Genomic DNA, 25,034 nt, shown 5'->3' with positions numbered 1-25,034 from the left:
CTGATATTGTTTCCAGGAACTGATACAGACCTAATGTGTTCTTTAACACACAGTTCCCTATTTTGTCTCAGCAATGATAATATTTGGGTTTTCTTTCATAGGTACATTTCATAGTATTAAGTTGCATATTAAATGATTTATTAAAAGATACTGTGTGTTCTGCAGTTTAATTCATAATTCTAGTTTGGTTGGCATTGGCTTAATACCACATAAGCTGTGCCTAGCCTGGTAGTCAACAAGAGTTGGTGGCTGCAGCTGTGGTAGGAGCTTGCAGAGAGCCATCAAGTATCAGTTTTACCTGTTTCATTTACATTTACGGCATTTGGCAGACGCCCTTGTCCAGTGCGACTTACATTTGTATCAAATTTTTTTATAAAAGTGAGCAATTGAGGGTTAAGGGCCTTGCTCAGGGGCACCTCAGTCATGGCCTCAGGTCTGGGAATCGAACCCACGACCCTCCGGTCACAGGACCAGTTCCCTAACCACCAGGCGACGACAGCCCCAACAAAATGTTTCACCCTACGTCAGCTGGCAGCTCTCTAAGTGTTCTATTCTCTGCAGTCCTGACTCAGGTGAATACACTCTTGCCGCCGTGCAACCAGCGTACTAACTAGTGCTTCTCTGCTAACGCTAATATCACAAACTCCTCTGGACATTACTTCTTACTCTAGAGACTTGTTTACTCCAGAGACTTCCTGCTGCAGCTCTGCATAAACATCAATACAAACTCGTTTCCTGAGAAAATACTATGTAAGGATTCATCCCACCATAATAACTCCACTCACCACAAACAGAAAGTAACCAGAAGAGGTAAGCAAAAAAGGTGGAATTGGAGCCAAACTAAAGTGGGAGACATGTAAACAAAGGCAGCTCTCCCATTATCTTAGCCAATGTGCGCTCACTCCGTAACATGTTAGATGAGCTACAAGCCAACATCCACCACCTGCACAAATACAGTACTGCCTCTATTCTCACTGTTATGGAGGGAGAGCTAACTGGAAAACCCTGATGCACCAACATTCATCGTGGGCGACTTCAACCACTGCTCAAGCCTTCAAAGGCTTTTAGCAATATATTGCATGTACCGCTGGTATGGGGAAGACACTGGATAAATGTTTTGGGTCAGTCCCAGATGCGTACAGGCCAGATGCATACAGGCTCTCCCCCCTCTGGGCTCTGCTGACCACAACACCATCCTCCTTGTTCCAGCATACATTCCAAACATAAGAAGAGTTAAGTAAGTTGTGTGTAACATCAGGCAGTGGACCAGACCCAGTATTTTTGCTCTCCAGTGATGGAACAACATTCCAACAATATCAATGAACAAGTTGACACCATGTCCTCATATAACGCTTTCTGCATAGTCAGAATTATCCCCTTCAAAACAGTCACAATCTTCTCTAACAGTAAGCCTTGGATTACCAAGGAGCTCAAGGAAGTCCTCAACAAAAAGAAGAGGGTCTTTACTGGTTCCGAATCGGAAAAAAAGGAGGTCAACAAAAGTTAAGCGAGCCATAAAAATTGCTAATCTGAAATATAAACATAAGGTTGAAGAACAATTCAATCAAGGGAACCATATTTATATTTCTTATGTCATTGCTGCTCTGTGTGCCCTGAATTGCTCCTCACAGATGAATAAAGTTTTCTGAATCTGAAATCACCCAGAATCCTGGGTCTTCTCCTATGCACTCTCCTCTTCAGCTCATGCCACAGGTTTTCTATTGGGTTGAGGTCTGGGGACTGAGATGGCCATGGGAGGAGCTTGAATTTGTCCCTTGTGAACCATTTTTGAGTAGATTTGGCCACGTTTAGAGTAATTATGTTGCTGAAAGATAACCCAGCTTCAGCTTTCGGGCAGAGGCCACCAGATTATCATTCAATGTCCTGATATTTCATGATCCCATGTGTCCTTACAAGGTTCCCATGTCCTTTGGAGGATAAACAGGCCAACAGCATCACCGATCTTCATCCATACTGAACAGAGAGCATGAGGTGTTTTTTCTGCATACTCATCCTTGCTGTTATGCCAGACCCACTTAAAGTGCTTTTTGTGTAGGTCACATCGTACCAAAGCACATGGTCCCAGGTAAAATGCCAGTACCGCTTGGAAAACTCCACCCGTTTTCGCTTATGGGTATAACTCAGAAAAGGCTTTCTCCGTGCATGCTTCCCAAACAGCTTGTTGGCATGTAGATAGCTGATGGTTGTTTGGAAGACCTCGTAACCCCAAGATGCTACCATTTGATTCAATTCTCTTAGTGAGCTTTGGAGAACTTTTTACTTCACCATCCTACTCACTGTGCATGGTGTCGAGATACACTTGTGTCCTCTTCCACACTTGTTTGTCACAGTTCCAGATGTTTTGAACGTTTTAATGATTGCTCAGACTGTAGATAAGGGCGTCTGCAGGTGGCTATTTTCTTTTAGACGTTCCCTGATTTATGAAGGTCGATACACATCCACCTTACTTGATTAATGTGTTCTCTTGTCTTTCCCATGTTTGAGTAAGAGTATAGTCCGCTTTGTAATGCCATATTTATACCCCAGGGAAACAGAAAGAATTAAAGGTTCCTAGTAGGCCTGTGTTGAAAAAATCGATTTTCCGATTCAGAATCGATTCGCATAAGATGATCTGATAATCGATTCGTACGTCCAAAATCGATTTTTTAGTGAACTTTTACCCCTGCCTCGTCACTGAATTCACGCAGGCGTGCTCGGTCTAACTAACTGTAAAACAACATGGCGTCGGACAGTGACGGTAACGACGATAGTCAAATCGGCAATCTAAAAGCAGAAGGACAGTTTATCCAGTGTCAGTGACTATTTACAGTTAGTCCATGTCACTGACAGTTTACCCAGTGTTTTTACAGTTTAAAAAAGTTAAAAATGTTCTTGTAACGTTGGGCGCAAGGCGATGGACGAGACAGAATTCTTTGCACTTTCCAAATCGTTACGTTTATTACATTTACCTAAGCGCAGACATCGCACATAAAACACATTTACATAGAACATGTGTGACTCACACAACGACGAGCACAGGACGCTGCGTGAACACAAATTAAATAGACAAACCACATAAACCCCACGTGATGACGAGACGAGTCACAGGTGAGGATTATCTCAAGACGCACCCGCACCCACGGAGATCCACAGACGCAGACGAGTAGACGCAGACAACGTTAACACACGCCCAACAGGGAGGGGTCGGGGACTGTAACGTGACAGTTCTGTTATTATATTCGCACTTTAAAGAAAAATACACGTTTACATTTTATACTTTCAGGTTATTAAGTGTGAGCACTTTTAAAATAAAAATGCATTTGGTAGCAACAGATTTTGGGTGAATTCCTAATTATTTCAATCATAATAATAATGCACTGGTTAGTGTCCCAGTAGGAGTCCACTGTTGCAGATATAGACACCTCAAAGATGTCCTCTGTTTATTGTCCAGCCGTCAGTAACTACCAACTACCAGAAACTATTTGCTGATTAATATCGATATAATACTAGTTTTAACATGTTGCTTCTGTACATAGTCAGGAAAGAGCTCAAATACATTCTTAATAACACTAAACCCCGAATTGGATCGAATCGGATTGAATCGATTAAATCGAATTAAATCGAAATAAATCGATTCTTAATCTTCGGAATCGGATCAATTCTTGGAATTTGAATCGATACCCAGCCCTAGTTTCTAGATACTTTGATCCATTTTGAGGCTGGTGAAATTACTTCATCCATCTATCCATTCTCATCTGCTTATCTGGGTCCGGGTCGCAGGGTCAGTAGCCTAGCAAAGAGGCCCAGTTTTCCCTCTCCCCAGCCACCTCTTCTAGCTCTTCTGGGGTGATGCCTAGGAGTTCCCAGGACAGCCGAGAGATAAAATCTCTCCAGCATGTCCTGGGTCTTCCCCGGGGGGTCTCCTCCCAGTTAGACTATTCTATTCTTATCCAGTCATCAAGATTGAGTTCCTCCAATGTTGAGCAAGTTTGGCTATTTCCAAGGAGATTTTATACAGGTCCAGGCAGGGCCAGGCCATCGTTATCCTTCAGAAGATTTCATTTGTTCATACTGATTCTGGGTTTTTTCCCCACATTTAAAAGTTACAACCTGTGAATTTGTTACTTACTCTATAGCGCAAATGTAAAGTTATGCTAAATAGCAATCATTTGGTTTGAATTGCGCTCAACACAAAATGTCCTAATTGTGAAATAAATCTTCATGCTAAACGATAAACAATGTGTTTGCAGTACGTATTGTGTGATGGCAAATTCATTGAATCCCACTAAAGATGAAACAAAAATATATTTTGAACCCCACTCACTGCAAACTTTTATAAGATTCCAGTAACTATATTTTTTATAATAATATTTTATTTATTAAGTGCCTTTCAAAACACAGAAGGACACTGAGCAATAATAGCAAACAATAAAAAGCTAAATAAAAGAAAGTTCAATTAAGTTAAAATAGAAGATAGACCGGAGCAATAAAAGAAAAAGAAAATTAAAAAATACAGATAAAAACAATATAGGCTCAACCATAAGCCAACTGAAAAAGATGGGTTTTTAGATGTGCCTTGAATATAGTGATAGATGGGCAAGCATATAACTCAAGCGGCAGATAACTTTGACTTTGTTCCATAACTTTGACCCAGCCACACTAAAGGCCCTATCACCAACAGTGCGCAACCATAATTGTTTTCATTTTAAATAATGCATACTCTGCATACTCTTGTTATTGTATTCATACAAGTTGAATACACAGAATAAACATGTCATGTTAAGACTCAAAAGGGCAGCTTCCCCTAACTAGCTAACTTGGGGGTTAGCATGGAAAAAAAATGACCACACAGCGTTAACATGAGGAGGACTTCTGTCTTCATTAAGCCAAGATATTAAATAATACAGCTTTCTGATACAACATAAAATAGTGAATCACACCCATATGACATTTGGGCATCAAAACATTTGAAATGTCTTAATTTATCTCTTTCAAGGACCAGTATCATCTTAGGAATTGTTTCATTTACTTGAAAACCATGAAAATTATCATGGAAACAAGTTTCGTGCTCAACCATAACAAAAACTGCTTTACCATCATGCAAAATTATCCATGATATTTTGCTGAACACTGGCATGTTTTCATCAGTGCCTGTGCAAACAAACATGATATTCAACTCCACAACACTACCCACTGTGCGAGTTTGACAGTGGTTTGTAAATCAACATGAAGATATTGAGATATAACCTTGGGTTTCAAGTGAACACATTTAACTGGACCAGACACGACTGCTTTTAAAGTCATACATTCCCAATGCTAAGCCACTGCAAACTGATGTTTCCTTGCAAGTGATAGTCAAATTATTTACAGTGGGGAAAATAAGTATTTAGTCAGTCACCAATTATGCAAGTTCTCCCACTTAAAAAGATGAGAGAGGCCGGTAATTGACATCATAGGTAGACCTCAACTATGAGAGACAAAATGTGAAAAAAAAATTGAGAAAATCATTTTGTCTGAGTTTTAAAGAATTTATTTGCAAATAATGGTGGAAAATAAGTATTTGGTCAATAACAAAAGTTCATCTCAATACTTAATAATGTTGTATATCCTCTGTTGGCAATGACAGAGGTCAAACGTTTTCTGTAAGTCTTCACAAGGTTGGCACACACTGTTGCTGGTATGTTGGCCCATTCCTCCATGCAGATCTCCTCATGTTTCATCTTCATTGCAATTGCTGATGGAAGGAGGTTTGCACCCAAAATCTCACAATACATGGCCCCATTCATTCTTTCATGTACACGGACCAGTCGTCCCTTTGCAGAGAAACAGCCCCAAAGCATGATGTTGCCACCCCCATGCTTGACAGTTGGTATGGTGTTCTTTGGATGCAACTCAGCATTCACTGTCCTCCAAACACGACGAGTTGTGTTTTTACCAAATAGTTCTACTTTGGTTTCATCTGACCATATTACATTCTCCCAATACTCTTCTGGAACATCCAAATGCTCTCTAGCAAACTTCAGATGTGCCTGGCTTAAGCAGGGAGACACGTCTGGCACTGCAAGATCTGAGTCCCTGGCGTCGTAGATGGTAGCCTTTGTAACGTTGGTCTCAGCTTTCTGCAGGTCATTCACTAGATCCCCCCTTGTGGTTCTGGGATTTTTCCTCACTGTTCTTGTGATCATTTTGACCCCATGGGCTGAGATCTTGCGTGGAGCCCCAGATCGAGGGAGATTAGTAGTGGTCTTGTAGGTCTTCCATTTTCTGATTATTGCTCCCACAGTAGATTTCTTCACAACAAGCTGCTTGCCTATTGCAGATTCAGTCTTCGCAGCCTACAATTCGGTTTCTGGTGTCCTCCGATAGCTCTTTCGTCTTCACCATAGTGGAGTTTGAAGTGTGACTGTTTGAGGTTGTGGGCAGGTGTCTTATACTGTTAACGACTTCAAACAGGTGCCATTAATACAGGTAATGAGTGGGGGAAAGAGGAGCCTCTTAAAAAAGAAGTTACAGGTCTGTGACAGCCAGAAATCTTGCTTGTTTGTAGGTGACCAAATACTTATTTTCCACCATTATTTGCAAATAAATTCTTTAAAAGTCAGACAAAATTATTTTCTCAAATTTTTTTCACATTTTGTCTCTCATGGGTTCCCTTTTGAGTCTTGGTTCTCCCGAGGTTTCTTCCTATTCCCCACCATCATAGGGAGTTTTTCCTCGCCACTGTCGCCTTTGGCTTGCTCATTAGGGTTCTGGACCCATAGTATTGTTAACCTTGTAAACCCTGTAAAGCTGCTTTGCGACAACTTGAGTTGTTAAAAGCGCTATACAAATAAACTTTGATTGATTGATTGATCATAGTTGAGGTCTACCTATGATGTCAATTACAGGCCTCTCTCATCTTTTTAAGTGGGAGAACTTGCACAATTGGTGACTGACTAAATACTTATTTTCCCCACTGTAAGTTCTTCACACAATCTTTGAAAATTTGTGTTTGGCTTTAAATCTTATGGTTCAGATATGAATGAGCGGACCAATATTTCGAATGCCCCATGGATAGTGGAGCACGAAACAATGTTTTGGAATTACGTTATTTGATGGATATAGTTCTTTAGAGGTCCATAATAAGGTGCTTTCCTTCAGTGAGAATATGAGAACACAATGTTTATAATGTGCAACAACAAAAGCAACAAATGCCAGTGCAAATCATCCTCTGGTACCAGGTCACCAGTCACTCTTGGACTTTCCACTGTTGTGCCTACATCAGTATTGTACACAGTGGTCTGTAAAAATGTGTACAGGCTGGACAGAGCATCTTCATATTTCACACTGAAAACAAAGTGACACTTGAACAGCTCATCAAATGCACCCAATGATGTGCAAGACTATGTAAAATCTGAAATCCTGTGCTTTTGAAGTCTCTGTAGCCAGGAGATATGGCTGGGGGTTTCCTTCATTGTTCATGAGGTGATCCTCAAGGCTCTGGCAGGTCTGAAACACAATGAAAAGTATCATTTTATGTTAGTTTAAGAAAGGGTGTTCCATGAACACCGTATCAATCAATCACAATTTATTCATGTAGCGCTTTTTACAACAGTTGTTGTCACAAAGCAGCTTTACAAGTGTCCGAGTCCAAGCCCCCAGTGAGCAAGCCAAGGGCGACAGTGGCAAGGAAAAACTCCCTAAGGGCATGAGGAAGAAACCTTGAGAGGAATCAAGACTCGGGGGGGAACCCATCCTCCTCTGGCCAACGCCGGTCACCATGACAACAACAATAATCTGGAACTGGATTTCTTCACAAACCTTGTAAAATTTCATCAGATAATCTATTGCTTCTCCACTGATCTTCTTGAGAAGCCATGTCACTGTCCCACTCTGTGGACAATGTTAAGAATTTAAATCCCAGTATTGGAAACTTCACTCACATCTAAAAACTGGTTAAGGGCATGAAATTGCTTCTTTTTGATAACTTTTAAAACTAAAAATGACAAACAATGAAGTTACCTTTAGGACAATAGCTGGTTCATCAGTAACATCCATTTCTTCACACAAGACAGATTTCAGTAATCTCTTCAGAAGAGAAGTCTCTTTAAGGTCTCTGGCTTCCCTTGCAACCTTGTCTTTAAAACTGGTATTCCACTTTTCCAGGAACCTGGAGGTCTCTGCTCCAAACATCATTGCAAAGTCCTGCAAAATCTAACAAACGAGTATCTCCATTAAAATCAATTCTAAGTCAAGTACTTTTCAGATTCAAATTTTTTCACCTACCAGTCCTTTAGTGTCCAAAAAACGAGGAAAACTGCAGAATGTTTGTTGATTCTAGTGGGTGGTGGAGTATCTGCTGATAATAGTAGTTAGTCTTCTGGAAGACTATGTCATCATCAGTGGTGTGATGAAGGAGACATGGCTTCCATATATTCATCTCTTGTTCGCTAGACATCATTGAAACCAAACATTCTTGGAGATGTGGGTCCTCCTGTCAGCTCTACTCTGTTATGTGGTGCAGTGCTGGTTTTGGATCGTCTTGACACGCCGCTGAAGAAAGCCCTTGTTACTCTGAATGTCATAGAAATGCTCCTACAGCAAGAAAGAAAATGAAATCAAATATATTTGTATTTTTATATTTGAAAACGTGTGTGTGTGTGTGTGTGTGTGTGTGTGTGTGTGTGTGTGTGTGTGTGTGTGTGTGTATTAGGGGTGACCTGCAATAGTCGCTGATTCGACTATAGTCGACTATACCCCCTAGTTGACTATGAACGTCATAGTCGAATGTACCATTCTAACTGCATGGGGGTGCCCAAGGATGCAGCTAAGCATTAGTTGTTGCATGAAATGTCTTTGTTTTCGTTATATATAGCCTTTTGTCAAATAAAATCATCCTAATTTCTGTTAATAAATATTTAAAAATGATGTGTGCGCATTAACAATATGCATCTTCCTTACTACACATTAATAAATCACACTCTGCAGTTGCACAATCCAAATGAGAGGAGCTGAACACGCTACAGAATACGCGCAGCATCTGCCGAGATTATAATGGCTACTAAAAAACTTCAAAAGTATTTTGAAAAACATAAAGATGAATCAAACAAAGTAAAGTGCAAGTTAGGTTATCAACGTCTTTCATTTCGCACGACAACAAGCAACAAGGCATACCATTTCGATTAATTAATTAATTACAGGAAAATTAACACACTAAAAAAATTTACGCATTTAACGCATAAGACACTTTTGCACCATGGAATGTTTCTCAGTGCACGAGTTCCAGACATACAGATTATATGGACGCACAATAAGATGAGCATGATGAAGATGACTGAAGAGGCTACGCTGGTGGATGGGAAATTAAAATTTAAGAAACTTCCAGATGGAAGTACAAACAAAAATAGTGTTATTTGCACTTTATGGAGGAAGGAGTTCGCTTATCACAGGAGCACTTCCACCCTTCGTTACCACCTCAACGCAAAACATGTTGGGGCTAACGCGCAGGTCAGTAATGATAACGATAGGGTGAACAAACGTCTGTATTTCCCGGGACATGTCTGTATTTCACATCCTGTCCCGGGTTTTTTTTTAAGTGAGAATGTCCTGGTTTTTAAATTACCTTCATTGGACCATTAAGACTGGATTAAACTTCCGCAAGTGGCTGTAGCGCGCGACTCCACTTCTAGGCACTATAGAGATGCCTGTGGCACAGGCCTGGGAAATTTAAGAAAAATATACCATCTAAAATGGTATTAAAAAACATCTGATTTACTTCAATTCTTCCAATATCCTGAGCAAAACTCCCAAAATTAAACATTTTTGGTCAGAATTTCCAGTGTTCTGAACTGTTTTCTGCACTCATATATTGGTCTGTGTAGTAGACTGGTGGAAAAATAAACAAGATGTTGAAGTTTATGATTATGTTCATTGATTCATTCATTCAAACTTAAATTAATATTTCTCATGTTGAATACTAAAATGTGATTACAATGCGATTAATTAATTACAAAGCTTCCAATTAATTTGATTAATTTTTTTTATCGCGTCTCACCCCTAATATATGTGTGTGTGTGTGTGTGTGTGTGTGTGTGTGTGTGTGTGTGTGTAATATATATATATATACACACACATATTAGGGGTGGGCATAGATTAATTTTTTAATCTAGATTAATCTCACTGAAATCTTGAAATTAATCTAGATTAATCTATATTAAAATGGCTCATATGCGTGCTACCCAAGTAATGACTAAAAGTCAGTTTTTGAGATAGGGTTTCTTAATACAGAGGATGCATAAGACCAGGGTCTCATCTCCTGTTTCCAAAATGCATCAATGACTGCTTGAGAAAGCTGTACATTAAAAGGGGTTGATAACATGTTTATTCAGCTAAACATGATATTTGAAATGTAAGCCAACATTTAATACATTTAACCTCACGGACATCATTTGGGGGGGACTTTTTCAAAAGCCGGTTTTGGTCCTCTGCAGTTTGATCGGTTAAAAAGAAATATTTAAATAGCGACGAATCTAGCGCTAGGACCATGCAGAAAACGACAGCTCCGAGCTCCGCTCCGGTAACAGTTTACGTTCCTAAAAGTAAATTTTCCATGAAGCAAACCTGGCGACTTCATGGCTGCATCCATTCCGCGATTGGTCGATAAAGTAGATGACGTCGACGCAGAAAATACGTCGACTTCAATATTTTATTTCAGTTTTGGGTTTTTTTTTACATTTATTTATTTTTTTTATGTTTATTAATGTTCCATTTTGATTTCTACAATGCGTCCATTCAAAGAAATGCTATTTCTCAACGCGTGACATCAGAGTCTCCAGTCATTGGTCAGCGCCACTCAAAAAAAAAAAAATGCCGGCTGCAGCGGAGCCATAGGAGCTTCGCAAAAGTCTACAGCAGGGGTCGGCAACCTATGGCATGCGCCACGCTGGACCAGCATCAGCAAAAAATAATAATAAAAAGATTATTTATTATGGATTATAATTTTGTGAGTGACCGTAGCGCGTGACTCCGCAGTCTGCACACCTCGCGCGAACCTGCGCGAAAGGCGGAGGCGTTTAAACTTGCCGCGTCACAATCTGTGCAGTGTTGTCTGAAACGATATGTGGTAGTATAAAGAAACTCCCCTCAAAAACAGGGGAATGAACATTTACCTGACGAAAATTAAATGTTGCTTTGTGTTTCAGGTTTGAAAAGTGCTGGAATTTAGGCTAAAGTGAGGGCAGCCCTGTTCTTAATCAGAATGTAGACTGTCACATAGCGTGACTGTCACATGCAACAAAGCCGTTTAATAGTATGCACTTTGTTTAATATAAAAAACTTGAATTTGATAAAGGAAATGTGGAATTTCAAGTTACATCACTGAATAAGCCCTCTTTTTATGTTTACTATGCTGGAGAGTAAAGTTTTGCACTAACATTTTGCACTATAAAGCTGTTTTATATTTTTTGTTCTGTATTATGTTGTCGGACTATATGTAATTTACAAGAGAGCCAGTTTCTTAGTTTTTTGTTCTGCAGAAAATTAATCGTTTAGACTAGTCGACCAATCGAGTCGATAGTTGAATCGATAGAAAAATAGTCGTTAGTGGCAGCCCTACTTTAGAGTACTCCCCAACACTGACTGTAGTCTAAGGTGAAGAAAAATTCCCAAAATGTAACTCTTGTGCACTTTTATGTCCAACTCCAGAATATTTAACTCTAGGAATATGCTGTGTATAAATATATAATGTATACATTGTTTTCTTGGGCAGGTGGATGATATTCTTGGAGAAGAAAGTGATAATGAGAATGAGGAACAAGGGAAGGAGGAAAGAGTGGATGGAGAGGAGGAACAAGAACAAGAAAAACCACAGACCAGTAAGCAGAATGCCATAACTGATCACCAACAGGCCCTGAGCACAGTTGTTGAGGATACAATCCTGATACCATCCATTGAAGAAAGCAGTCTCACTGGGACCACACAAAGGTACTGTACCTTCACTTGACCTTTTAGTCAGGGAATAATTTTGCTTGATTTGTTTCTCCTACTCTCCCATGGTAATCATTCTGACACATGAACTTGATGATTTTGTTGTGGAGATGAAGTTCAATGTCTTGTTCAAAGTCTTGCTTTCAGTTTTCTAGAGATCAGGTAGAATCAAGCCACATTATCATTATATTCTAGATTCATCTTCTGAAGATCAGTTAGCATTGAAAAGATATCAGTACTGAAACCGGTCAGTAGTTATGAGTGAGTCAGCACTTATCCCTGCAGATTATTACACTGCATTGAGATTGAATGCCAAGTGTGAACAGTACGTCAAATGAAAATAATTTATAATTAATTTATTTTAATTTAATTTATATGCTTTATGACACGTTGTCATGAAGCAGCTTCAAAAGTGCATGGGTCCAGATCTCTAATGAGCAAGCCAGGGGTGACAGTGGCAAGGACAACTGCTTAGGCAGGGATTAAGAAGAAACGTTGGGAGGACCAAGATTCAAAAGGGAACCCATCTTCCACTGGGCAGCTGAGCTAGTAGAAGTCCATATTTCAGGCATGAAAATCTGTTACCTTTCGGCGAAATTCGCCATTGTGAAGTTGAAAAGGGTGACCTACGCGAATCATGTAGATCCGAGGACTTTTTTTTGGGGGGGGGGGGGGGGGGGGGTTGGGAGATCTATCTATCTGTGTGTGTGTGTGTGTGTGTGTATATATATATATATATATATATATATATATATATATATATATATATATATATATATATATATATATATAGTGGTGGGCCGTTAACGGCGTTCGTTAATTTGATACTCTTATCAGGCGATATAAAAATGATCGCCGTTAATCTATTCTTAAAGTTGGGTTAAGAAGTGAGTCAAAATGGGTAAGCAAACTATGATGACTTTCAACTTGATAGTTTAGCTCGGCTGTATTCCTAACCAAATTGCACAGTAGGGGCGAGAACGAGTTTTCAAACCTGTGAATTACAAATCGTTCGTGTGTTTACATGGATGCAGCCACAAAGTCGCCAGGTTTGCTTAATGGAAAATTCATTTTTAGGAACGTAAAGTGTTACCGGAGCGGAGCTTGGAGCGGCTGTTTTCTGCATGGTCCTAGCGCTAGATTCGTCGCTATTTAAACTGCAGAGGACCAAAACTGGCTTTTGAAAAAGTCCCCCCCAAATTACGTCCGTGAGGTTAAATGTACTAAATGTTGGCTTACATTTCAAATATCATGTTTAGCTGAATAAACGTTATCAACCCCTTTTAATGTACAGTATGTAGGCTTACAAATTCATGTTTAACTGAATAAACTGTTGAACACGAGTAGCCTACATTTTATTGAGCATGTTTTTTTTCTTCAAGTATCAAAATAGAACAGCTTTCTCAAGCAGTCATTGATGCATTTTGGAAACAGGAGATGAGCCCCTGGTCTAATGCACCCTCTGTATTAAGAAACCCTATCTCAAAAACTGACAGTCATTACTTGGGTAGCACGCATATGAGCCATTTTAATATAGATTAATCTAGATTAATTTCAAGATTTCAGTGAGATTAATCTAGATTAAAAAAATTCATCTATGCCCTCCCCTAATATATATATATATATATATATATATATATATATATATACACACACTGCTCAAAAATAAAAAAATAAAGGGAACACTTCAACAACACAATACAACTCCAAGTCAACCACACTTCTGTGAATCCAACCTGTTCAGTTAGGAAGCAACACTGATTGTGAATCAATTTCACCTGCTGTTGTGCAAATGGAATAGACAACAGGTACAAATGAGAGGCAATTAGCAAGACCCCCCCTATAAAGGAGTGGTTCTGCAGGTGGGGACCACAGACCGCTTCTCTGTACCTATGCTTTCTGGCTGATGTTTTGGTCACTTTTGAATGTTGGTGGTCCTTTCACACTCGTGGTAGCATGAGACGGACTCTACAACCCACACAAGTGGCTCAGGTAGTGCAGCTCATCCAGGATGGCACATCAGTGCGAGCTGTGGCAAGAAGGTTGTAGCGTAGTGTCCAGAGGCTGGAGGCGCTACCAGGAGACAGTCCAGTACACCAGGAGACGTGGAGGAGGCCGTAGGAGGGCAACAACCCAGCAGCAGGACCGCTACCTCCGCCTTTGTGCAAGAAGGAACAGGAGGAGCACTGCCAGAGCCCTGCAAAATGACCTCCAGCAGGCCACAAATGTGCATGTGTCTGCACAAACGGTTAGAAACCGACTGCATGAGGATGGTATGAGGGCCCGACGTCCAGATGGGGGTTGTGCTCACAGCCCAACACCGTGCAGGACGCTTGGCATTTGCCAGAGAACACCAGGATTGGCAAATTCGCCACTGGCGCCTTGTGCTCTTCACAGATGAAAGCAGGTTCACACTGAGCACGTGACAGACGTGACAGAGTCTGGCGACACCATGGAGAGCGATCTGCTGCCTGCAACATCCTTCAGCATGACCGGTTTGGCAGTGGGTTAGTAATGGTGTGGGATGGCATTTCTTTGGAGGGCCGCACAGCCCTCCATGTGCTCACCAGAGGTAGCCTGACTGCCATTAGGTACCGAGATGAGATCCTCAGACCCCTTGTGAGGCCATATGCTGGTGCGGTTGGCCCTGGGTTCCTCCTAATGCAGGACAATGCTAGACCTCATGTGGCTGGAGTGTGTCAGCAGTTCCTGCAAGATGAAGGCATTGAAGCTATGGGCTGGCCCGCCCGTTCCCCAGACCTGAATCCGATTAAACACATCTGGGACATCATGTCTCGCTCCATCCACCAACGTCACGTTGCACCACAGGCTGTCCAGGAGTTGGCGGATGCTTTACTCCAGGTCTGGGAGGAGATCCCTCAGGAGACCATCCGCCACCTCATCAGGAGCATGCCCAGGCGTTGTAGGGAGGTCATACAGGCACGTGGAGGCCACACACAATACTGAGCCTCATTTTGACTAGTTTTAAGGACATTACATCAAAGTTGGATCAGCCTGTAGTGTGTTTTTCCACTTAAATTTTGTGTTTTGCCCTGAAATCTCATACTTTTATTTATCAAATGAGTTGCAAAATGAATAGAAATATAGTCCAGACATTGACAAGGTAGAAATAATGTTTTTTTTTTTTTTTTTTTTTTTGAAATAATTTTCTACTTTAAACTTTGCTTTCGTCAAAGAATGCTCCCTTAGCAGCAATTACAGCATTGCAGACCTTTGGCATTCTAGCTGTTAATTTGCTGAGGTAATCTGGAGAAATTTCACCCCATGCTTCCAGAAGCCGCTCCCACAAGTTTGATTGGGTTGATAGCACTTTTTTCGTACCATACGGTCAAGATGCTCCCACAACAGCTCAATGGGGTTGAGATGTGGTGATTGCGCTGCCCACTCCATTACAGATAAAACACCAGCTGCCTGCTTCTTCTCTAAATAGTTTGTGCATAATTCGGAGGTGTGCTTTGGGTCATTGTCCTGTTGCAGGATGAAATTGGCTCCAATCAAGCGCTGTCCACAGGGTATGGCATGGTGTTGCAAAATGGAGTGATAGCCTTCCTTATTCAAAATCCCTTTTACCTTGTACAAATCTCCCACTTTACCATCACCAAAGCAACCCCAGACCATCACATTACCTCCACCATGTTTGACAGATGGTGTCAGGCACTCATCCAGCATCTTTTCAGTTGTTCTGCGTCTCACAAATGTCCGTCTGTGTGATCCAAACACCTCAAACTTTGATTCGTCCGTCCATAACACTTTTTTCCAATCTTCCTCTGTCCAATGTCTGTGTTCTTTTGCCCATATTAATCTTTTTCTTTTATTAGCCAGTCTCAGATATGGCTTTTTCTTTTGCCACTCTGCCCTGAAGGCCAGCATCCCGGAGTTGCCTCTTCACTGTAGATGTTGACACTGGCGTATTGCGGGTACTATTTAATGAAGCTGCCAGTTGAAGACCTGTGAGGCGTTTGAGATTTCTCAAACCTGAGACTCTAATGTACTTGTCTTCTTGCTCAGTTGTGCAGCGGGGCCTTCCACTTCTCCTTCTACTCTGGTTAGAGCCTGTCTGTGCTCTCCTCTGAAGGGAGTAGTACACACCATTGCAGGAAATCTTCGGTTTCTTGGCAATGTCTTGCATGGAATAGCCTTCATTTCTCAGAACAAGAATAGACTGTCGAGTTTCAATTGAAAGTTGTCTTTTTCTGGCCATTTTGTGAGTTTAATCGAACCAACAATTGTAATGCTCCAGATTCTCAACTAGCTTAAAGGAAGGTCAGTTTTATAGCTTCTCTAATCAGCAAAACTGTTTTCAGCTGTGCTAACCTACTTGCACAAGGGTTTTCAAGGGTTTTCTAAATATCCAATAGCCTCCTTACACAGTTAGCAAACACAATGTACCATTAGAACACTGGAGTGATGGTTGTTGGAAATGGGTCTCCATACATCTATGTAGATATTGCATTAAAAACCAGACGTTTACAGCTAGAATAGTCATTTACCACATTAATAATGTATAGTGTATTTTTGATGCATTTAATGTTTGAAAAAAAATTGTTTGAATTTAACAAATTTAATGTTTGAAAAAAAAAAACTGCTTTTCTTTCAAAAATAAGAATATTTCTAAGTGACCCCAAACTTTTGAACGGTAGTGTATATATATAGTGTAACGCTAGCGACTGGGTGAAGGACGATACACGGAATCTTGTTCGCTACAGACGTTATTTTATTAATCTTTACAAATAGCGCAGACAGCACAGCGTTTATCACTCAGACATATAGAGACACGTAGACTCAAACAACGACGAGCACAGGACACTGCGCGAATGCACATTAAATAGACAAACCACATAAACCCCAAGTGATGACGAGCCACAGGTGAGACGAATTAACACATAACCGCACCCACGGAGATCCACTGACGCAGATGACTAGACGTATACATCGTAAACACATGCCCAAAAGGGAGGGGTCGGGGACCGTAACGTGACAGACGCCCCCACCAAGGGCACTACCCGTCCCGGGGTGCCAACAGGACCAAGTGCCCCGAACCCACATCGATGGGCGGTTCCGAAGCGCTCAGTCCTGCGTCTGGGAGATGACCGCCCTCGGTGGAGAGTCTGCCACGAACAGCCTAGAACACCCTCCCTGGGAGGACAGGGGAAAACACGTTAGACAGAACGGGACATTCACTAACACACAACCAGGAACATTCACACACAGAGGCACTAGAGGGAAAAGGGGATTTGGCAGACACACAGGAATACACACGAACACAGGCACAGACAAACATGTAACCAGAGCCAGGCTTCGCGCCAGGAGGAAAGCGGCCAGCGGGGAGAACGTGGGAGCTGCAGGCGCTGTGGTAGGCGATCCTCTTGCCGCAAACCCACCACCAGGTGCGGAGCAGCTGGGGGATGCTCTTGCAGCCTTCCCGGTGGGCATGCTACCGGCCTCTGTGGAAGCCCTCGGGGGGCGTGCCGCGGGGTATGTTTGCCAACCCGCCCTCTCTCTCTCAGGGGGATCACACCGGGGGAATCCCCCTCCTCCTGGCGCTTCCTCTCTGGAACTGACAGTGGGAGTGTCCTCGACCTCCATCTCCTCCTCCTCACTGCCCAGACTCCAGCTCATGGGCTCCTCCGGGCTCTCGCCCCTAGAGTAGTCCATGGCGCTGCCCTCGGTGCGTTCGGAGGACACGCCCTATTCCGGAGTCCTCCACCCCTTCACGGTCCCAGCGGAGTACCCCGTCTGGAGCGAACTCCCCTCCTCCTCTTCCTCCGTGCACTGCTTGCTGTCCGTGTACTTGGTATAACCCGAGCACATGGAAGGGGGACGGTCTTCTTCCTCCTCGCCCTCACCGTAGTATTCAGTGGGGGCGGAGCCCACGGAGGGAGGATAGTCCTCCTTCACCCTCACCATAATACTCGGGTGGCGAACGAAAGTTGTTGGGGGGGGGGGGGGGTTGGGTTCATGTGCGCGTGTCAATTGCTAAGCGGGAAGACCGCTAGCAACCGCGGACAATCGCTAATAGCAGCAAAAACATAAACGATGCAACGCTTTGGTGCATGGCAATATAGTGAGCTGTTTTTAAAACAAGCCCGCGGGCGACTCATAACGTCCTCGCGGGCGACATGGTGCCCGCGGGCACCACGTTGGTGACCCCTGGTCTAGGTCATCTATTAACATCCTTACACTTGAATAAACATGGGGTCAACTACATCATAAAGCTGTAGTTGTTCTACATAGATTCTGTCTCCCACTTCCGAGGACAATTGTATTCCGGCTTCTATTTCCATGTTTGCATATTCTTCACAATGCCAACATCATATTTCTAACCTGCACTTTTTCTCTTCACAAATCATTATGCTGCGCTCCACATTAATCATAGTTACCAAATGCATTTTGTACACTGACAGTGCACTTTTGTGTGCATTTTTGTGCACTTGTGGGCCAGCTCTCTGGTTGGTTCTCTGGTCCCGCTACACTTCCTGTGATGGTGGTAGTGGTTCACGGTGCTGCATCTGTGGCGTTGGGTTGACCGGAGGTCTCAGGGTGGCAGTGTCCAGGTCGGCATCAACCTGCAACTTCAAGCACTGAGATGGTTGAAAAGGACCTGCCTTCCTGATTCTCTTACCTGCTTCTTCCTGCCACATTCCAACTGCCTTCCAGTTAGCAAAAAAACCTACGTCTACCTTTCCTATCTATTGGCTTCTCCCCTTATGTAAACATTTCAAAATCTTTGAACTTTTCAAAAATATTTGTTTCATGCTGAAGGATCCCTTAACGTTGGGTGGTGTATATTTCATTGCAGCATCTTCAGATGTTCCCCATTTCACCGTTCTTACCGAGAGACCTTATAATTTCAAGTAAAATTGGCCTGTATGTGTGCTGCGCTTGCCTCGAATCCGTGTGCTGGGTGCCTATTTCTCCACATACCGGTACAATTTTCCCTAGGCGAATAATGACCCTCTCTGGTCTATTTATTCCCTTACGCTAGTATGGTCGTCACCATAAGAGCCAAGTCCAGCCTCACTGCGACTGAGAGTTCTGCCTTGGCTTAACTGTCTGTTCCAACCAACTTACCTTGCCTTCTGCAGCAGGTTGCTCATTCCTGCATCTCGGGGTAAGGCGGGTAAGCTCTTGGCACCTTGCAGGATTCTCTTGACAATAGGCAGCCAAGCGAAATATATTCACAATGACCAATGTCATATAGAGAATAACATACCCATGGCACCAGGGGAGTTGTTGTCTCTGGGTAGCCAGGACTGCGACATGGAAGACTCAAACTGCATGGGAGCAGTCTGTGGTCTGTCCCAGCACTAAGACTTACCAGAGCCCTGCTCTCTAACTGTGTCCTTGGTAGGTACGGTCAATCTGTAATGTAGGGGAGCCAAGAGGCGGACACAAATGCTGAGGAGAGCAGAGTTTAATAACTGGAGTGTTAACATGGAGGGTACGGGGGTAGCGAGGCATACTAATTCAAATACAGCTATCACAAAACAAGAAACTAACAACCAGACAGGAAAACTTGGATAACAAAAGACAGGCAACAGAAACCAGGCAGATAAACACAGAACAACTTACAATAAACCAGGGTTACTAATGCTCTGACTTACAAAGAGGGACTGAAACACAGGTACAAGTACAAATGTACAAATACAAGTACCAAACAAATAAAGACAAACTAGAAACACCTGAGGTGATACAGATATGCAAAGGTGTTGGGGTGGGGCTGACAGCTTTGTGGAAACTAAACACAGTCACAAATGACTCAACACCAACTAAATACACACCCATATAGCATAGTTACAAATTTCCATGAACATGAAGGGGTAGATAAATTGCATCCATTTGAAAGTCAATTTGGTGTTAAAGAGCATCCATTTCACCAATATATTATGGATATTACTTGAAATGGATGGATATTACTTGAAAAGTGCCCCTGTCACAAGATCCTTGGCTCCCTCTAAATGAAGCGTGATGTGACATCATTTTGTGAATGGCGATAAACTTTAAAATTTTTAGCGAATTAGGCAAACATGTTTGGATCCTGAGCTTGAATTCACCATTATGTTTCCCCATTCTTCGTCCTTTCACTTGCTAAGGGGTTACTTTTTACTGAGATTTGTGCCTGGTACTGGCCCTTTATTATGTTACTTGAAATCCTGGTGAATCTCTCAATGCTAGTAACAATACAACAGTTCTCTGGATAAAGATAGTAATAAAAGACTATGTGGTCATACGCAGAAGGATACTTGACATGAACCTTACTAATAGCCAGGGCTCTCAAGTTTTGAATTCATTTCAGAGTGTGAGAGTCGGTGGCGAACGTAAGTTGTTGGGGGGGGGGGGCGTTATTGTATTTCGCGATCGATCGCCAGTGGAGGGCGACGTATATATGGATCAGAGGTAAATAAGCTAGATTTTATTTTTATTTTTTTCCCGCCAAGTGAAATCGGAAGTGTGGCGTGAGAGCGTGTGAAGACGGTAAAATGCGTGTGTCACACGCTCAACACTGCTAATAGCAAAGCTGTCTACAACTGAACACTTTTACACACGTTTTGCTACCATTAAACAAATCAAACATGCTTTTCTCCAAGCATCGTGAATAGTATCCCTAATAACCAATTTTGTGTTCTATAGGAGCCGCAAGAGAAAACTAGAGGAAGCCAAGGAAGATGGAGGAGCTGATTATGACACCTTTAAAAAACATGAAGACTTGTCTAGGCAGTCTAGTAAGGACTCTAATGAGGATGAGGGGGGAAGCAGCTCAGAAGCAGATGAGATGGCTGCTGCTTTGGAGGCAGAGTTAAATGACTTTATTTGACCTGGGAAAAGATGAGAGCGATGTAGACCTACAGCTACAAAAGCTACATGTATCATAGATGGTTCATACTGCCTTTGTTCACACATGGTACCTCAGTTATATGAATAAATAGGTTTATTGATATATGTGGTGCATGATTATTGTATGCATATAAAAAAGGTGGGGGATATGCAGATGTGTATATACATGTTTTAGAGGAGCCTAAAAGATATTTGAAGGGTTACATTTTCTTTCTATACAAATTTCATATAAATGTATACAAAAATGGAATAAAAATAATTGGTCATGAATGCCAAAGAGTGAGAAAAGGTCTTTATTTTGGCCAGCAGCTATATTTTTTCATTAATCTTTGTCTTCTATTATTTTTTCTGCTATTTTCTTATCTCTCTTGGTTTATAATAGTGGAATTTATCTATTATTTCTTGTAGAATGTTCTTTTCTGGTTTCTCTTTTGCTTTTTGGTTGCACAATTCTTGACAAATATTAGCAATCATGGCATTCAAATTTGTTAGCTGCTTACAGTGAATACATTTCCAGTACTAAACAAACATTTAATTGAGTTCTACCATATTGCATTGTGTTAGGATGATGTAATCTGGTTTATGTGCCACTATTTTCAATGAAAGTCTGATGTTAAATTCTTGTATATTCGATTTTATACTTGACTGGGAAACATTTTAATAAAGTTTTTATAGATTAATCTGTCGTTTTAAAACATTTAAAACAATCATAAGTATTATGCAAGAAAAATAATAACAGCATTACAAACCGGTCCAAATAGGAAGATTCCATTTCCAGAATAATGCAAATGGCTTGAGAAACACAAAAATGCCCAAGATACCCGTAGAATGTAAAATTACAAAATATGGCACACATTTGGTTGCTACAGGTTGCAACCTAGAATGATCAAAACATATCATATATATGTTGCATACATACATATATATGCCATTGTATTCATCCTTTTGCAGCTGTAGCCAGTTTTTACATGTTGTCCACCTATCCTTTTGTGGCATTAGAAGTCATTATGATTTTTGATGCACTTAGCCACAGTCTCTGTACATACCACATTTGCTCTTTTGGCACATAGGACACGTTTGCTTTGAATACAAACTTGGAACAGTTGACGTGCCTGTTTTTTGTATTCAACAGCTTTTTTTAAGAGCTGCTTTCGTAACTTTTATTTCATAAAAAAAAAAATAAATTGCCCACTCAATCTTTGTCATGTCTGGGAAGTTTCTTGGTTCTTCTCAGGTTTCTCCATCCGGCCTCCCTGACATACCTAATAAACTGACATCTCACTTTTGTTCAGATTCGTAGTCCAGATATAATTGTCTATATGCACTCACCAGCCACTTTATTAGGTACACCTGTCCAACTGCTCATTAATGCAAATGTTGAATCAGCCAATCACATGGCAACTACTCAATGCATTTAGGCATGTAGACATCTGCTGTAGTTCAAACCAAGCATCAGAATGGGGAAAAAAGGGGAACACTTTGAACGTGTCATGGTTGTTGGTGCCAGACGGGCTGGTCTGAGTATTTCAGAAACTGCTGATCTACTGGGATTTTCACGCACAACCATATCTAGGGTTTACAGAGAATGGTCCAAAAGAGAAAATATCCAGTGAGCGGCAATTCTGTGGGTACAAATGCCTTGTTGACCAGAGTGGTTCAGTCTGATATAATGGCTACAGTAACTCAACCAGTTGTTACAACCGAGGCATGCAGAACGAAGGACGTTGAACCCTGCAGCAGCAGAAGACCACACTATATATAAATAAGATGGGGTTAACGTATAAAACTGATTTTGACAGTTTTATTGCCCCCCCAATAAAACTTTATTGCACCACCCCTCTCATCCGACATTTTATTGCTCTATGTACATCCTGAGAGTGCGGCCCTAATTTAAATTTTTTTAGATGATTATCTGGAGCTCCTAAACCAATTGCCCATACACTGTCTATGGTTCCACCTTACACATCCCTGGGAATGCGTCCTGTATACACATTTAGAGAAGGTTAAATTAAAGTTTAATTAACAATATTTAGCCCTCCATTTGCTTACAAGTTGCCTAAAGGCTCGTGGGAAAACACAATGATGTAACTGCCTCATGGTTCCAAGAACATTCAGCCGGTCCGTACCGATTATCTAAAGATTTGGTTAGTAGACACCCCCCTTCAATATGTGTATTTAAAGGGGACTTGGAGAACACAAAGTGTACACATTAGGAAACGGAACCTGCAACAGTCAACCTGCCCCGGAGCACCGCAAAAATTTACTAAGTAGCTCGAGAACAAGAATTGCTGCCACAGCATCCCAAAACTGGACTCTGCCTGACGGGCACATCACCAGATTTGTGTTCGACCCCCTTTTCACTATAACATCCCGCTTCTCACTGCAGAGTTGCCAACTCTCACGCATTGAGCGCGAGACACACGCATTTGACTGTTTTCACACGCTCACACGCCATACATCCGATTTCAATCAATCAATCAAATTTTATTTATATAGCGCTTTTTACAACAGTTGTTGTCACAAAGCAGCTTTACAAGTGCCGAGTCCTAGCCCCCCGTGAGCAAGCCAAGGGCGACAGTGGCAAGGAAAAACTCCCTAGTTTTTTGCATGAGGAAGAAACCTTGAGAGGAACCAAGACTCAGGGGGGGAACCCATCCTCCTCTGGCCGACACCAGTCACCATGACAACAACAACAATTTAGACAGAAAGAAATAAAGAAAAGGAAAAGATGTAGTATTGTCCATCATGGTGTAGGCTTATCCAGTCAGGCAGTAGGTGGCTGGTACTGGATAACTCGCTTGTCTCTCCTCATCTCATTTTTCCTCGAGCAGGCGGGCAGCCATGTGGAGAAAATAAAAATTAGCTCTGTATGAGGACATATACAGGACAGATGAAATTAAACACATTTCTGGAGTGTGGCAGCAACTCCGGCATTAAGTTAAACTATTACAGCCTAGCTAAAAAGGCAGAACCAGAAGGTAACATAGGCTTGGGGGCATTCTGAGACAATGGCATCCATCCACTGCACTGTCAACAAACTTGAGTGACCACGAGCAGTGACAGGACGACAGCACCAGCACCCCAGTCAACCATAAAACCCTTCGTCTATGAACTCCTGAATCTGTACCTTAATTATCAAACGCTAAACCAAATAGGTGGCTTTTCAACCTAGACTTAAAGATTGTGACTGTGTCAGAGTCCCGTACGCATTTTGGAAGGTTGTTCCAAAGCTGGGGGGCCTTATAAGAAAAGGCTCTTCCCCCTGCTGTTACCTTATTAATTTGTGGAACTAATAAAAGACCAGCACCCTGTGATCTTAGTTGACGTGGGGGTTCATAGTAGGAAATATGTTCCTGGAGGTATTCAGGAGCAAGCCCGTGTAGTGCTTTATATGATAATAATAGAATTTTTAAATCAATACGAAATTTAACTGGGAGCCAATGCAGGGCTGATAGGACTGGTCTAATATGCAGAAATTTTCTAGTTCTGGTCAGAACTCTGGCTGCGGCATTTTGAACTATTTGAAGTTTATTTAGATTCCTATTTGAACATCCAGACAGTAGTGAATTGCAGTAGTCTAATCTAGAGCTAACAAAGGCGTGCACCAATTTTTCTGCATCATCCTGTGATAATGCATTTCTTAATTTGGCAATGTTGCGGAGATGTTGAAATGCTATCCTAGTAGTATTATCTATGTATTTATCAAATGATAGGTCGGAGTCGAGTATGACGCCTAGGTTTTTGGCTACTGTGCCAGGTGTAATGGGATAGTCTGCAAGATTAAGCATTAAATTTGGAATTTTTTGTCTTGCGGCCTTAGGGCCCACGAGGAGAACTTCTGTTTTGTCCTCATTTAGTTGGAGGAAGTTTAGAGACATCCAGCATTTAATATCTCTTACACAGGCCTCAATTTTTCCTAAACTGAGTTTGTCATCAGGTTTGGCTGATATGTAAAGTTGAGTGTCATCTGCATAGCAGTGAAAATTGACATCATGTTTGTTTATAACTGTGCCCAATGGTAGCATATATAATGTAAATAATAGTGGTCCTAAGATGGAGCCTTGCGGGACCCCATATTTAACTATTGTACGTTTGGATGGATTATTATTGAGCTCTACAAACTGATAGCGATTTGTTAAGTAAGAATAAAACCATGAAAGGGCTGTGCCAGAGACTCCAACCCAGCGTTCTAACCTTTCTAGCAAGATCCTATG

General features: G+C 41.7%; 1 protein-coding gene across 5 annotated transcripts in view; it reads left to right on the top strand.

Annotated features, from left to right (window-relative positions):
- The window catches only part of ctdp1 (CTD (carboxy-terminal domain, RNA polymerase II, polypeptide A) phosphatase, subunit 1), a 103,956-nt gene that overhangs the window by 63,919 nt on the left and 15,003 nt on the right, over positions 1–25,034 (top strand). For all 5 annotated transcript variants that reach the window (XR_013131708.1, XM_077008138.1, XM_077008137.1 and 2 more), the window contains exon 12: positions 11,747–11,961. Coding sequence is in view for 4 of the 5 variants with exons in the window: in XM_077008138.1 (XP_076864253.1) it covers positions 11,747–11,961 (215 nt within the window). In the remaining variant the exon portion in view is untranslated. The remainder of the gene's footprint in view (positions 1–11,746; positions 11,962–25,034) is intronic.

The sequence above is a fragment of the Brachyhypopomus gauderio genome, chromosome 6, assembly GCF_052324685.1.
Source record: "Brachyhypopomus gauderio isolate BG-103 chromosome 6, BGAUD_0.2, whole genome shotgun sequence".
Classification (NCBI taxonomy): Eukaryota; Metazoa; Chordata; class Actinopteri; order Gymnotiformes; family Hypopomidae; genus Brachyhypopomus; species Brachyhypopomus gauderio.
Note: the sequence above shows the minus strand (reverse complement) of the source record. Positions and strands in the feature narration are given on the sequence as shown.